The following is a 12,209-nucleotide window of genomic DNA, read 5'->3' on the forward strand; positions in this document are numbered from 1 at the left end:
GGCAACGCACAAAGCAGCTTGTTCGAGAGCACCAGCGCACGCCCCATTTCCAGCGGCTGCACGCGCGCCCGCACGCGACGTCATTAGAGCGCGACCGGCGCGATGCGTAAATGGCGGACCTTAGCGACCTTGTCGTTCGGAGCGGCCGTCGGCGCCTCGGCGAGCCACCTGTGGAGGCCTTCGGGTGGCGAGGAGGGTCTGCAGCCGGTCTTTCCGCTGGGTCCGGTCCCGAGTGTCCACGCCGCCTCCGAATTGACGGTGCGTGGAGAGAGTTGCTCACGTTCTCCTGTTAAATATTTCAAGCACATGCTAAGACCTCTAGTTTTGAAATACGGACCAATTTGTCAGTGTTTCCCCATCAAACAAAACCACTTTTTCCGGCGCTGTTGGTGACCTAAGGAGCAGGCTCAATTAGCTCTTCAGCACCAAGATGTCGAACTGCAATACAAAACGCAAGGCTCCTCGACACTGTCTTGAGACACTTTTTGGTGTCGATTGCGTTTCCACTCGTGGAGGCAGCGCTTCGCCGTCAAAACGCCCGCCCACTTACGCTACTAGCTCAAAAACAATCGGCGAATCTGAACTCAAATGGAAGATCAAGTGTCTTAATTGTTGCAGTTGAGCAGGTCTTCGGGGGGCGCCGTCATGAAATACGGCTTCCCCTCGCTATCCAACATCCGCACGAGAGACTCCTACGTGAGCTCGTACGACCCGCGCACCCGGACGCCCGCGTGGGTCATTGAGAGGCTCAGCGGCGACACGCTCGGCGGGGCGGCGGACAGGACGTGCTGCGACTTCAAGGAGGACGACAGGTGGGTGGGCCCGGCGCTCGTGCGTGCCGCTCTGACATTTGTGCATAAGCGTCAGCGTGCGTGCCCGCAGTGTCCACTTCTTCCACCGCGCCACCAACGCCGACTACAAGGGGAGCGGCCTCGACAGAGGTCACATGGCAGCGGCGGCTAATCACAAGTGGAGCCAAAAGGCCATGGACGACACTTTCTACCTGAGCAACGTGGCCCCCCAGGTGCCCGCCCGTGGGCGCGCTTTTCTCACTTGCGCATTTGTGCTGCACACTCACTCACACACACGTTCGTGCGTGCGCAGAACCCCCACTTGAACCAGAACGCGTGGAACAACCTGGAGAAGCTGTGTCGCTCGCTGACCAAACGTTACGCCAACGTCTACGTGTGCACCGGCCCACTCTATCTGCCCAGGTGAGCACGACCTCTCGTCACGGCGGTTCGCCAAGTAACGACTGCGATCGACAAGGAAACTCAAGGCGCCACCGCGCTCACCCGTTGTGCAGGCAGGAAGCTGACGGCAAACTATACGTGCGCTACCAAGTTGTGGGTCGGAACCACGTCGCCGTGCCGACGCACTTCTTTAAGGTCAGCCAGCGTCCGATCCAAAAGGAACGTCTGCTGCGCACACGCCATTTTGAATGTGGGAATTGTCTGAAGAGGCCATAGGACCGACCCAAAGAATTGGTCTGCTGTTACTTCCGGTGTGCGTCCCTCGACCACCAGGGAGCAGTAGACACCAAGCCTAGATTATGACGCTCAACACTCCGTAAACTGCGATAAGACACTTTTTTTTTTTTTTGCAGGCTCGGTACTGCGTTTGCAATCGTTCGCAATGCAACACAATCGGACACCAGGGTGCTCATCCATCTGTCAGCAATGTTTTCGTTGCGGAGGACTTTGAGGGCGTTTCAAGTGCTCATGGCGTCTTTTCTTATTTTGGTCATTCCACAAAGATGGCGGCCAATGCTCACGTCTTAATGATGAGGCAGGACATTTTGTCAAGGCTGTTACGACACATTCAACATGGCGGCCGCAGTGACATGGTTCTCCTTTGCGTAGTCGTCAATTCTCATGTCACATGCGTGTCGCCGTCCCAGGTGTTGATCTTGGAGCGCGGCGGCGCTCAGGAGGGCGTGGAACTGCGCTCATACGTCCTTCCCAACGAGGCTGTGGACCAGAAGATCCCTCTGGAGCGCTTCCTGGTTCCCATAGAAACCATTGAGAGGGCGTCAGGCCTCCTGTTTGTCCCCAACATCGTGCGGGCCAGCGACACCATTGCCGCCAAGTAGCCCGAGCGACGAAGACACGGCGGGAGTTTTGTCCGTGGCGTGGCCAACTCTGCAAAAATAAAAGCAAGGCAAAAGACTGTTTGTTTGTCTCCTCCTCAGGCGTTTTGGTAGCGCCAAGCAGTGTGTTTGCACACTTTTGTTGTTTTTGTCATCCGACAACCGTGTGTTCATTTCATGCGCGCCGGCCGGCCAGCCAGCCAGTCTCGGCCGGCTGAACAGCTGAGAAACAGGCTTGCTTTGAAAAATAGCTGTATTCAGAGAGCACGGCGGCGGTAACAATGGCCGACCGCCAATAAAACACAGAGCGAGCGCGACTGTCTCACGGAAAGCCAGGAGAGGTGACGCGGGAACACACTGTCTGAGCCAATTCTGATATCAGCATTTTGCAATGGGAGGGGACGAGCAGCAGATGCAACCGAGTCAGCGACCCGCTCGGGACGATGATGGTTGCGGCGTCGCCGTGGGCTCAAGCGTGGGCTGCGCTTCGGGCCACTCCCTCCCGCACTTGGATCGGCCTCTGCTCGGCCGAGTGTTATCCACTTCCAGCAAATGGCCATCTTCTTCGTCCACGAAGATGTCCGACAGAGAGTACGAGTCGTCGGGGGGCGCCGGGCGCTCCGCCTCGTCCTCCTGCCGCCATTTGTCGTAGCGCCGTAGCCGCTCCTCCAGACGCGGCGTCACGTGCTCCTGCAGGAAGTCGATGATCTCTGCGGGGCGGCCAGAGGGTCACCAAAAGAGGGCGCAAAGTGGCAGGAAGAGGCCGCCGCCAACCGCACCCACCTCCGTAGGAGAGCCGAGGCCAGTCGGGAACGTTGCGGACTTTGAGGCTTCGGAAAAGCTTCTGAACGCAGAGCGGAGTCACGCCGCTGAAAGCGCAGCGCCGAGGCGTCAGAATCTGTCGCCGAGGCGTCAGAAGCTGTCGCCGCGACTCGCAACTCACCCCAGGATGCTGGAAACCGTATCCCAATCGATGTCGCAAGCGTCCTCGATGTTCAAAGCGTACAGCCTGCGGTCCAGGGACACAAACGAGTCGGGAGCGGTCAGCCTTGCCGTCCGTCAATCGATCGCTCGACCGTACGTACGTACGTGTTGATCAGGTGGAGCCTGGTCCTCAGTCCCTCCGGGGGTTTCCTGGGGTTCTTCTGCGACAGACGGGCCTGCAGGATACAGAACCTGAAAGGCAAGACGGAACCGGTTGGCTTTTCTTTCTCCAAAAGCCTCCAAGCCGCACGGAGACATGCGGTCGGTCGAGAAAGGCAGTGGGTGGCACCGGCGCTGTTCATGCGCACTGACCACTTGACGCGACACTGGGTCCAGCATCGGGTGCGCACGTGCTGGCTGATCTCCGTCCAGGGCAAACGCGCGCAAAGCTGACGCAGCGTCAAACGGGGGTCTCCGGCGGCTCCTTGAACCAGCGCCTCCAGGTGAGCCTTGACCACCTCCTCCAGCCTGTTCTCCTCCTCCGACGTCCACAGGCCTCGCCCCGTCGCTGAGCGAGACAAAGCGTTTGCAGGGCGAGTGAGCGAGTTAGCGGGGGCCGCGTCCTCGCCCCGGCCGATAAAAGAGAACCAACCCACCGATGCTGACGAAGCGCTTCTGCAAGGCGAATTTGCTGCGTCCCATCTTCCTGGCGATGGTGCTCCAGTCGTTGCCGTGGAGCGTGTGCAACTTGACCAGACGATCCAGCTCCTCCTCGGTGAACCTCAAAGGCCACGGCAAGGTTAGCGTGCCTCGGCAGCGCTTTGTGTGTCGACGGCGGCGGCAGCTCTCACTCTCCCATGTGGTTCATGCGGTCCAGCTTGACGGCCCGGGTCACCACCTGCTTGCACGGTCTGGGGATTCCCTCGGCTGCAAGACACGACGACAGCGGGCAGTGGGTTACGGCGGGCGGGCGGGCGGGCGGGCGGGCGGGCGGGCGGGCAGGCAGGCAGGCAGGCAGGCAGGCAGGCAGGCAGGCAGGCAGGCAGGCAGGCAGGCAGGCAGACGTTCAGGCGCCTCCCATTCATCTCACCGATGGCCTCCAAGAAGCCATGTTGCTTTTTCAGCCTCTTGATGTCGGCCCGCAGCTCCTCGTAGCGATGCGGGAAGAGAAGCTGGTCGGCGGAGGCGATGCCCGTCACCGCCAGGAAGCGCGCCACGTTTTCTCGGATCCGCACATTCTCCTCGTGCGTGAAGCGGCCCCAACGCACGCGCAGGCCTGCACGGAGAGGACGGGTTTGAGGTGCAACATTGGTGAGGAACCCGGGAATCTTCTGGAAAGAGCCCCGTGGGTTCTTTCCGCACGGCGAGCGACCTTGCTCTTTGAAGACTCGGAAGCGCTCCAGGTCGTGACGCAGAAGGGTCTTGATCTCGGACTCGGCTCTCTTCCTCACGTTGGGAACAAACTCTTCCAACTCAGCCACCAAACGGGAGTCCAAGCTGCAAGACACGCACGCGGCCGGCCTCCTTTGATATTTGCCAGATCACGTCAGGAGTCCATCCGGCCTTTGTTTTAGCGCGCCCGCTCCACTCACCAGTCAGCTCGGTCAAGCTGGTGTCCGTCGGCGGCCACGGCAACGCTCTCCTCCGTCTCGCCGTCAGCGACAAGGAGGCTTTCTTCTGCTCTCTTGCGCTTCTTTTTGCGCACGTCGGCAGGAGGAACACGGTCGTCGTCTTTGTCCGCTTCTCGGATTTTCTCTTTTCTTCGTTTCTTGGCTTTGCGGGCGAGCGCCTCGGCGGGAAGGACGCCGTCGTCCTCTTTTTGGTCCTCTCGTTCTTCTTCGGCCTTCTCCACAGCCCCAGCGACCGGGTCTCGTTTGTCTCGCTTTTTCTTCCTCGGCTTTCCGGCGGCAGGAATCCCGTCCTCTTGGTCTCTTCCTTCTCCCGTCTCTTTCCTCTTCTTTGTGCGTTTGTGAGCCGGAAGAAGGCCGTGGTCCTCTTGTGTACTTTTTTTCTTCTTCCTCTTCATTCGGGCGTAGGGACATCGACCGAGGCTGGGCACCGGCGAGCGGCGGCGGACGGGAAACGACGGCGGCGAGCCACATGAGCCCAACGCGCCTCCATTGATCAGCCAAACAAGGAGACACAATTCTGTTGTCGTCGTCTTCTTCCTTCGTAGAAGAAGAAATTCACTCATGAGTTCAAGTCATCTGGTCCGGGCTTACAATTCTTGTCAACCAATAGAAAACTGCACCATAAAAAGCAAAAGTAAAACACCACCAAAGCCACGTTTAACGACCTAAAAGATCAAATGAACTGACTGATTGATTGTTCCGGTGAGACGAGTCTCCCTCAACATTGAACATTAACTTGTGACTAACGTGAAATGTGAAAATGAAGTGTGCAGGAAATGCACTTAGCTACCTGAAGTTGACTCGACTGACGAAAGTAACTCGACGAGCAAACTCCGACGTCAAATTGTTTGCTGTCACGTTGAAAAAGCTCAAGTTTGATGCGTGACGATGCTGGAGGAGGGAAAAGAAAACAATTCCTTCCACGTTTGTAGTGAGCGAACACGTGTCTAGCGGGGAACAACGCCCGCGATCCGCGGTCGGCAACTTTGCGTTTCCTTCCGAGTCTCGGGTCGACTGCTTCCGGTATGCAGAAGCCTCTCGCGTCATCCATCCGCGTCGCAAAGCTACGTCAACGCAGACGCCATATTTGTCGGGGCAAGGCCGCGCTTAAGCTAGGGAGGAGAAGGCACGGGCGGACGCTGGACAGACGGAAATGAACAAAATGAAAATGAAAAAAGTGGACCATGAAAGGACTCATTTGTTTTTCATTGCATCTTACAGTATTACAGTTATTTAAAAAAAAAAAAAAAAAAAAGTCAAAGTCTGCTTTATTGTCAATTTCTTCACGTCAAGACACACAAAGAGATCGAAATGACGTTTCCCACTATCCCACGGTGACAAGACATAGTACACAATATACACACAAGTAAACAACACAAAAAAGTAAAAACAAGAAGGCACAAACAATGAATAAATAAGAGTGATGACTAATTAATAAATAAACAAATAACATAATAAATAAGAGGAGCAAAAATGGAGCAAGTGTGCATACAGCAGAATATAGCACAAAAGTACAGGAGGTGACGCAGCCAAGGGGGGAGAGAGTTCAGGATCCTAACAGCCTGGAGTATGAAGCTGTTGGTGAGTGTGGTGGTGCGGGAGGGAGCGCAGGCTCCCGTACCTCTTCCCAGAGGGCAGAAGATCAAACAAAGGGTGAGCGGGGTGACTCACATCACACACAATCGTGGTCGCCTTGCGGGTGAGATGGGAGGTGTAAATGTCCTTCAGTGAGGGGAGCGAAGTACCAATCATCTTAGCAGCTGTGTTCACTATGCGCTGCAGGGCATTCCTGTTGTATTCAGTGCAGCTACCACCCCACACAGCGATACAACTGGAGAGGACGCTCTCAATGGTGCCACGGTAGAATGTGGTCATGATGGCCGGAGGAGCACTTGCTCGCCTGAGTTTCCGCAGGAAGTACAGGCGGCGCTGAGCTTTCTTCGCCAGTGATGCAGTGTTGGTGGTCCAGGAGAGGTCCTCACTGATGTGCACCCCCAGGAATCTGGTGCTGCTCACTCTCTCCACCACAGCACCGTCGACGGTCAGTGGCAGGTGTTGGGTGTGACCCTTCCGGAAGTCAACAACAATCTCCTTGCTCTTGTTGACGTTCAGCAGGAGGTTGTTGTCCCTGCACCACGTGGCCAGAAGGTCGACCTCCGACCTGTATCGAGTCTCGTCGCCCTCGGTGATGAGACCACCAGAGTCGTGTTGTCGGCATATTTCAGCACGCGGTTGCTGCTGTAAGTCGCAGTGCAGTCATGCGTCAGCAGGGTGAAGTCTCTCTCTCTCTCTCAATTTGAGGTGTCAGGTCAAGTATTCTTTCATTTAGGAATCAATTCCGTTTTGATCCTTGAGGTTACACCAAGGTTCCATTGTGAGCCTTTTAGTTGCGAATGGCAGCTTCATGGCAACACTTTGGTGCCACCATCTCGTCTCAAGCACCGTGGCGGGGAAAAACATTTAAAAAACAATAGCATGCTAGGCTAACATCCAGAGTATTCATTGTAGCCGCTGCTACGCTTACACTAACGCTGCAAAAGCTAACTCACTGCCTTTACTTTAAGGTGAGCAACTCGCGCCTTGCCGTCTGGTCTACAGCACCATAGCGGCGGGAATGTGGTGGACCAAGGAAGCAGAATGTGGAGGAGGCGAGCGCTGGTCGCGCACCATCAGCAGCGCCCGTCCGGCGGCAGCGGCGGCAGCGGCTCCGGCACCGGCTCCATTGCCGGTGACCCCGGCTCCGGTGGCAGGGCGGTGCCTGGCGCTCTTCTGATGGGCGCGCAGACCGGCCAGCTGCGAGTAGGCCGACTGGCACACGTGGCACTTGTACGGCCGCTCGCCCGTGTGCAGGCGCACGTGGTTGCGCAGCGTGGACGACTGGCTGAAGCGGCGGTTGCAGAAGCGGCACACGAAGGGCTTGTCCAGCGTGTGGATGCGCATGTGCGAGCGCAGGTTGCTGCGAGAGTTGAAGCCGCGGTGGCAAATGACGCAGCGCATGCGGCCCAGACCCCCCGAGCCCGAGGTGGAGACTTCGCAGCCGAGCGACTCGTCTAAACGAGAAGAAAAGGCGTGCATGCATGTATGCATGCATGCATGCATGCTAGTGACATGGCTGGCTGGCCCGCAGTTCTATCTATTGCAATTGAGTCCGCTACGCTGGCCTCGGCCGGCCGCTAGGCTGCTAATGCTAACTTACTTACCGCTCTTGCTTTTCTTTGCTTGCTCGTCGTCGCCTCCTGGAATTCCAGGAATCCCCAGGAAGGTGTTGTGGGAATTTCCGTACCAAACGAGCAGCTCCTGGTCAGGCGGGATGGTCTGGGGAGCGAGCGGGAGCGAGCGGGTGACGTTACGGGGACGGCGAACCTGGGTTGCGCCGGGTGCCAATGAGGCCGGCTGGCCAGCCGGCCGGCCGGCCACGCGCTCACTTACCTGCAGCGCCTTGTAGAAGATGGCGCTTCCCAACTGCACCACCTCCAGGTTCTGCTCGTGCTCGTTGCGAGCGCATTTGATGTACGTCATCCAGCTGCGTTGCTCCTCCTGACTGGCGTCCACGAAGAAACGCACGCCGCCGTCGCCGTTGAACACCTACAATCCAGACGAGAGGCGCTTTGTGCATGCGTTTGTAGCTGGAAAAGAGCTTGCGTGCGTGCGTGCGTGCGTGCATGCGTGCTTACCTCCCACATGAGGTTGTTGTTCTTGTAAAAGTCGACGTGTTGCGGAGAAACCAGGCGCCCCGTAAACGGACCCATCTCGGTACCTGCCTTGATCCAAGTCTTGGAGAAGATTCCCAGACCTTCTCCTGCACGCGCGCGCACACACCCACAAGCACAACTCAAACGGTGAATGCCTGCCAACGAGACGACGAGCTCGCAAACGTCTTAAAGGCTCATGAAAACAAATGCCATCCAAAATGCTCTTTTCAAAATGCATGGCGGCGGCATAGTGCACGCGGTGCGGCATTTCATTTACATTGATTTTAAGCAGATAGTATACTTAGATACATGGAGTACCATGAAATATAAAATGGAGTTGATTTAATTCAAATTTTCTCTGTATTAGTAACCCTAAATTCAAACCGCTCCAAAAAATTGAGCAGTTCAAAAAAAAGAAAACAAATTCCACCACGCTTGGTGCCCAAAGCGCTTTCCAAGGCCTCACATTCGCCCATTCACACACACACATTCATACACCAATGGGAGGCTGCTGCTGCTGCTGCATGCATGCTACACTGATTTAACAATTAATATTTCAAGTAGATGCAACTGAAAAAATGAGATTATTATTGAACGAAATAAATCTGCTACACTTACTCCATTTTATCAACATAATGTCAATTATAATATACATATCAGAATAAATCATTTTTAATATTCTCTGAGTACTTGTGCGTCTGGCATTGTTAATCCATGGTTTGAAATCGGGACGGGGACGAGATCAGCAAAATGCTTTCAACCCGCCTCCCTCGCTCCCTCCCTTTTCGTCAAGTCACAATGTAAAATGAAATTGTAATCAATGTTGATTATGTACTTGCCGAAATAAACTAATCGAGTCAAATCCACGCTTCATTTTATTCAAGGTCTTTTATATGGGTTTTTCTTTTTTTTTTGCTCATTTGGGCCATGGCGTTCCGGTCCGGTATACGCTCCGGTCGGTCAGCCCCGTTTCATCTTTCAAAGATCAAACTTTGTTCTTTTTTTAGCACGGTTGCATTTTACTTGCAAGACATTTTGGTTTACAACTTTTGCTACGGCCGATTTGCTGCATGCCGTTGAGTTCCGAAAGGGTTGGGAAATCCAATCAAGAGTTTCGAACTCATTTGAGCCGGGCCGGCTGCCTCTCATGCAGAGCGCCAAATCCATTAGCACGACTGGGCCTCAACAAGTTCATCAGTGCAGGAACATGCACGGTCCTGTGTCGAATTTCACCACACACACACACACACACACACACACGCACACACACCCGCGCACACGCACGCACGCACACACACACACACACACACACACACACACACACACACACACACACAGCATGACAGTATATGGCAAAAAAAGACAAAACAAAAACCAATCCAAAAAATCGGGGGACGTGTGAAACCAACACGCAGTTTCATTTGGATACTTTGAGGGGGAACAAGACGAAAAAGAATGAACGTCACTTGACCGCATCAGAACGTTAACTGCTTTTCCCTTCAACGTATATCGAGTCGGCAGATGAGCGAATTAAGGAAGGTTTGCGGTGCATGCGTGACCCTTACCTGGGACAGAGCTTTGCGCAATGACCACCTCGCTGGGAAGAACCAAACTGGACAACTTCTGAACCTCTGTGGGACACACACACACACACACACACACACACACACACACACACACACACACACACACACACACACACACGCACGCACGCACGCACGCACGCACGCACACACACACGCACGCACGCGCGCACACATTTTCAGTAAAACTATTTGGCTTTCGAATGGCACGTTTCAAATAATAATAATAAAAAAACATCGGAACGGAAAAGTCGCTCGCATCGAAAGGAATGAAATATGGAAAATAATCAAACGAATTTCACACACACAAAAAAATCCAATTAAAAATGTTTGCGCGGGCGGCCCAGCAATCATGACGCCAACAGTTTTTGGCCTTACAAAAAGAAAAGAAAAAATATTGTCTGTGAAAAAAAAATCTGAACAAACCCAAGACTTCTGACTTGATCTTCAACTCAAGCGAAATGGAATTAATGACCATGCACAATATTTTGATCTGCATTCAAGAATGAACGACTTTCGAGTCTTTCAACAAATACACGAAATATGTTTCTGTGGGCAAACATTTACGAATATATTCATTAATAATAATAGTAATAATTGATCTTTTTAATGATATAAATATTATCATCATTAAATTAATAATAATAGTAATAATAACAATGACAATAATAGTATTGCAAACTAGTCTTTCTGTCTTCGCGTGTTCATTTGGAATTTTAAATGTTCATTTCAACGTTTCAAGATAAATGAAAACATTTGGAAAATTCAGGGACATTTTTATTTCCCATAAACCACATTGGTACTCTATCTATCTTCATCCTCAAAAACGGATCCAAACAAAAACCAATCTTCGTCTCTCAGTGATAACACTAAATTCCAAATTTGTAACATTTACATTTCTACTTCATATGAAATGAGAAACCCTTTTCCAAAAGATGCTCAACGAACGAATGTTTTTTTTTTTAGTTTTTCATCCATCCCCTTATATATGACACAACGTTCCCTTAATTGCCTGCCATGAACGAAAGGAAAATGATCAGGAAGGTGATTTGCGATCGACCGACCTCCGGAGAAGGACTGCGCCAGCACCTCGGCGGTGAAGGCGGTTTTGGGGCTCGCGCCTGCGGCGGCCTCGTGCGTCAACTGCTGCTCGCCGTGCACGCGCCTCCATCGCCCGTACAGGAAGCTGTGCACCACGTCCGACGTGATCACTTCCGACAGCGGCGCGCCAGCGGGAGGCCTGGGCAGACAGAACTTGCGCCCTGGCCCCGGCGAGTAGGCGGGAAGCGACGAGCCCATGGCGGGTAACGAGGCGGGAGAGAGGTCAAATAGAAATTCAATGCAAAAACACCCTCGACCTCCCTTGCTGGCACCCCAGCGAAAAAAATAAAAAGAACAACGATTTGCGCTTGTTTTGGCGAATTGCAAAGTCTACAAGTTGAAGATGAAAAGAAGCAAATGAAGCCCGAGCCAGACGCGCGCTACCTTTTATACGTGTGCGCGCGCGTGCACGAGTGACTGGCAGGAGGGGGAGGGAAAAGTGTGCGTGTGTGTGTGTGTGTGTGTGCGTGTCTGAAAGGAGGGCGGTGTTTCAATGTATACGTGTGTCTTCAAAAGTCAGTGTGGCTGTGTCTAAAAATGTGTATACACACACTTGAGTGTATCTCACTGTGTGTGTGCGTGTGCGTGTGTGTGTCTAAAAGGGTGTGGTGTGTTTCATTGTCTGTATTTGTATGCGTGCTTGGTGTATATAGCAAAGTAAGTGCGTGTGCGTGCGCGTGTGTGTGTGTGTGTGTGTGTGTGTGTGTGTGTGTGTGTGTGTGTGTGTGTGTGTGTGTGTGTGTGTGTGTGTGTGGAATTGGAAGAATTATGTGTGAAATAGCGTGGCAATGATGTAGCCTAATTGGGGGTGTTGGAAATGACCATGTAGGAGTCAAGTGGAAAAGGATCGCGCTCATGACGAGGAGGAGGAGGAGGAGAAAGGGAGCAGCAGCGAGAATGACAGGTGGGTAAACCAATTAGGAAGAACCCCCATGAAGGTGGCGACTGTTCCCTTTCTTGCCATTTAAGTCAAAATTCAAGGCGATAAATGGTGGCAATCTTGCAGACATCCATGTGGCCGGAATCTTCTTGAAAAGTCAGAAGAGGGCTGGAGTGAGTGGAGCTGGCTGCGGGTTCTGCGCATGCGCCGCGCAACACGAGTCAAGTCGATCCTCGTTTAGTCAACATGAAACTTCGAGTGGACGCAGGACTCACACGTGTGTGAGTGTGTGTGTGTGTGTGTGACTCT

At 53.4% G+C, this 12,209-nt stretch overlaps 3 protein-coding genes across 5 annotated transcripts; 1 reads left to right on the forward strand and 2 right to left on the reverse strand.

Moving 5' to 3' along the window:
* Positions 1-79: 79 nt before the first annotated feature.
* On the forward strand, positions 80-2,170 carry endog (endonuclease G). Of its 2 annotated transcripts, none has more exons than XM_037258801.1 (6): positions 80-258; positions 619-812; positions 883-1,024; positions 1,105-1,214; positions 1,307-1,388; positions 1,607-2,170. In XM_037258801.1, exons 1-6 carry the CDS (start codon positions 103-105, stop codon positions 2,090-2,092), a joined length of 1,170 nt encoding a protein of 389 aa, XP_037114696.1. In that variant the 5' UTR covers positions 80-102; the 3' UTR covers positions 2,093-2,170. The 2 variants fall into 2 exon arrangements, with proteins under 2 accessions (XP_037114696.1, XP_037114697.1); XM_037258802.1 differs by having other exon boundaries at positions 1,901-2,170.
* Positions 2,171-2,324: 154 nt separating this feature from the next.
* Positions 2,325-5,656, reverse strand: LOC119127084 (transcription termination factor 1-like). 2 transcript variants are annotated; one of them, XM_037258800.1, is made up of 11 exons: positions 5,435-5,656; positions 4,606-5,183; positions 4,386-4,510; positions 4,104-4,289; positions 3,865-3,940; positions 3,670-3,794; positions 3,386-3,581; positions 3,175-3,265; positions 3,033-3,098; positions 2,873-2,958; positions 2,325-2,799 (listed from the first exon to the last, which is right to left on the reverse strand). In XM_037258800.1, exons 2-11 carry the CDS (start codon positions 5,037-5,039, stop codon positions 2,625-2,627), a joined length of 1,560 nt encoding a protein of 519 aa, XP_037114695.1. In that variant the 5' UTR covers positions 5,040-5,183; positions 5,435-5,656; the 3' UTR covers positions 2,325-2,624. The 2 variants fall into 2 exon arrangements, with proteins under 2 accessions (XP_037114695.1, XP_037114694.1); XM_037258799.1 differs by having other exon boundaries at positions 3,179-3,265; positions 5,435-5,655.
* Positions 5,657-6,784: 1,128 nt separating this feature from the next.
* LOC119126689 (PR domain zinc finger protein 12-like) lies at positions 6,785-11,489 on the reverse strand. The gene is made up of 6 exons (XM_037258002.1): positions 10,984-11,489; positions 9,902-9,967; positions 8,319-8,443; positions 8,074-8,229; positions 7,845-7,959; positions 6,785-7,694 (listed from the first exon to the last, which is right to left on the reverse strand). The coding sequence occupies exons 1-6, from the start codon at positions 11,216-11,218 to the stop codon at positions 7,237-7,239; spliced, it is 1,155 nt and encodes a 384-aa protein (XP_037113897.1). The 5' UTR covers positions 11,219-11,489; the 3' UTR covers positions 6,785-7,236.
* Positions 11,490-12,209: the final 720 nt, after the last annotated feature.

Source organism: Syngnathus acus, chromosome 9 (genome assembly GCF_901709675.1).
Source record: "Syngnathus acus chromosome 9, fSynAcu1.2, whole genome shotgun sequence".
Lineage (NCBI taxonomy): Eukaryota > Metazoa > Chordata > Actinopteri > Syngnathiformes > Syngnathidae > Syngnathus > Syngnathus acus.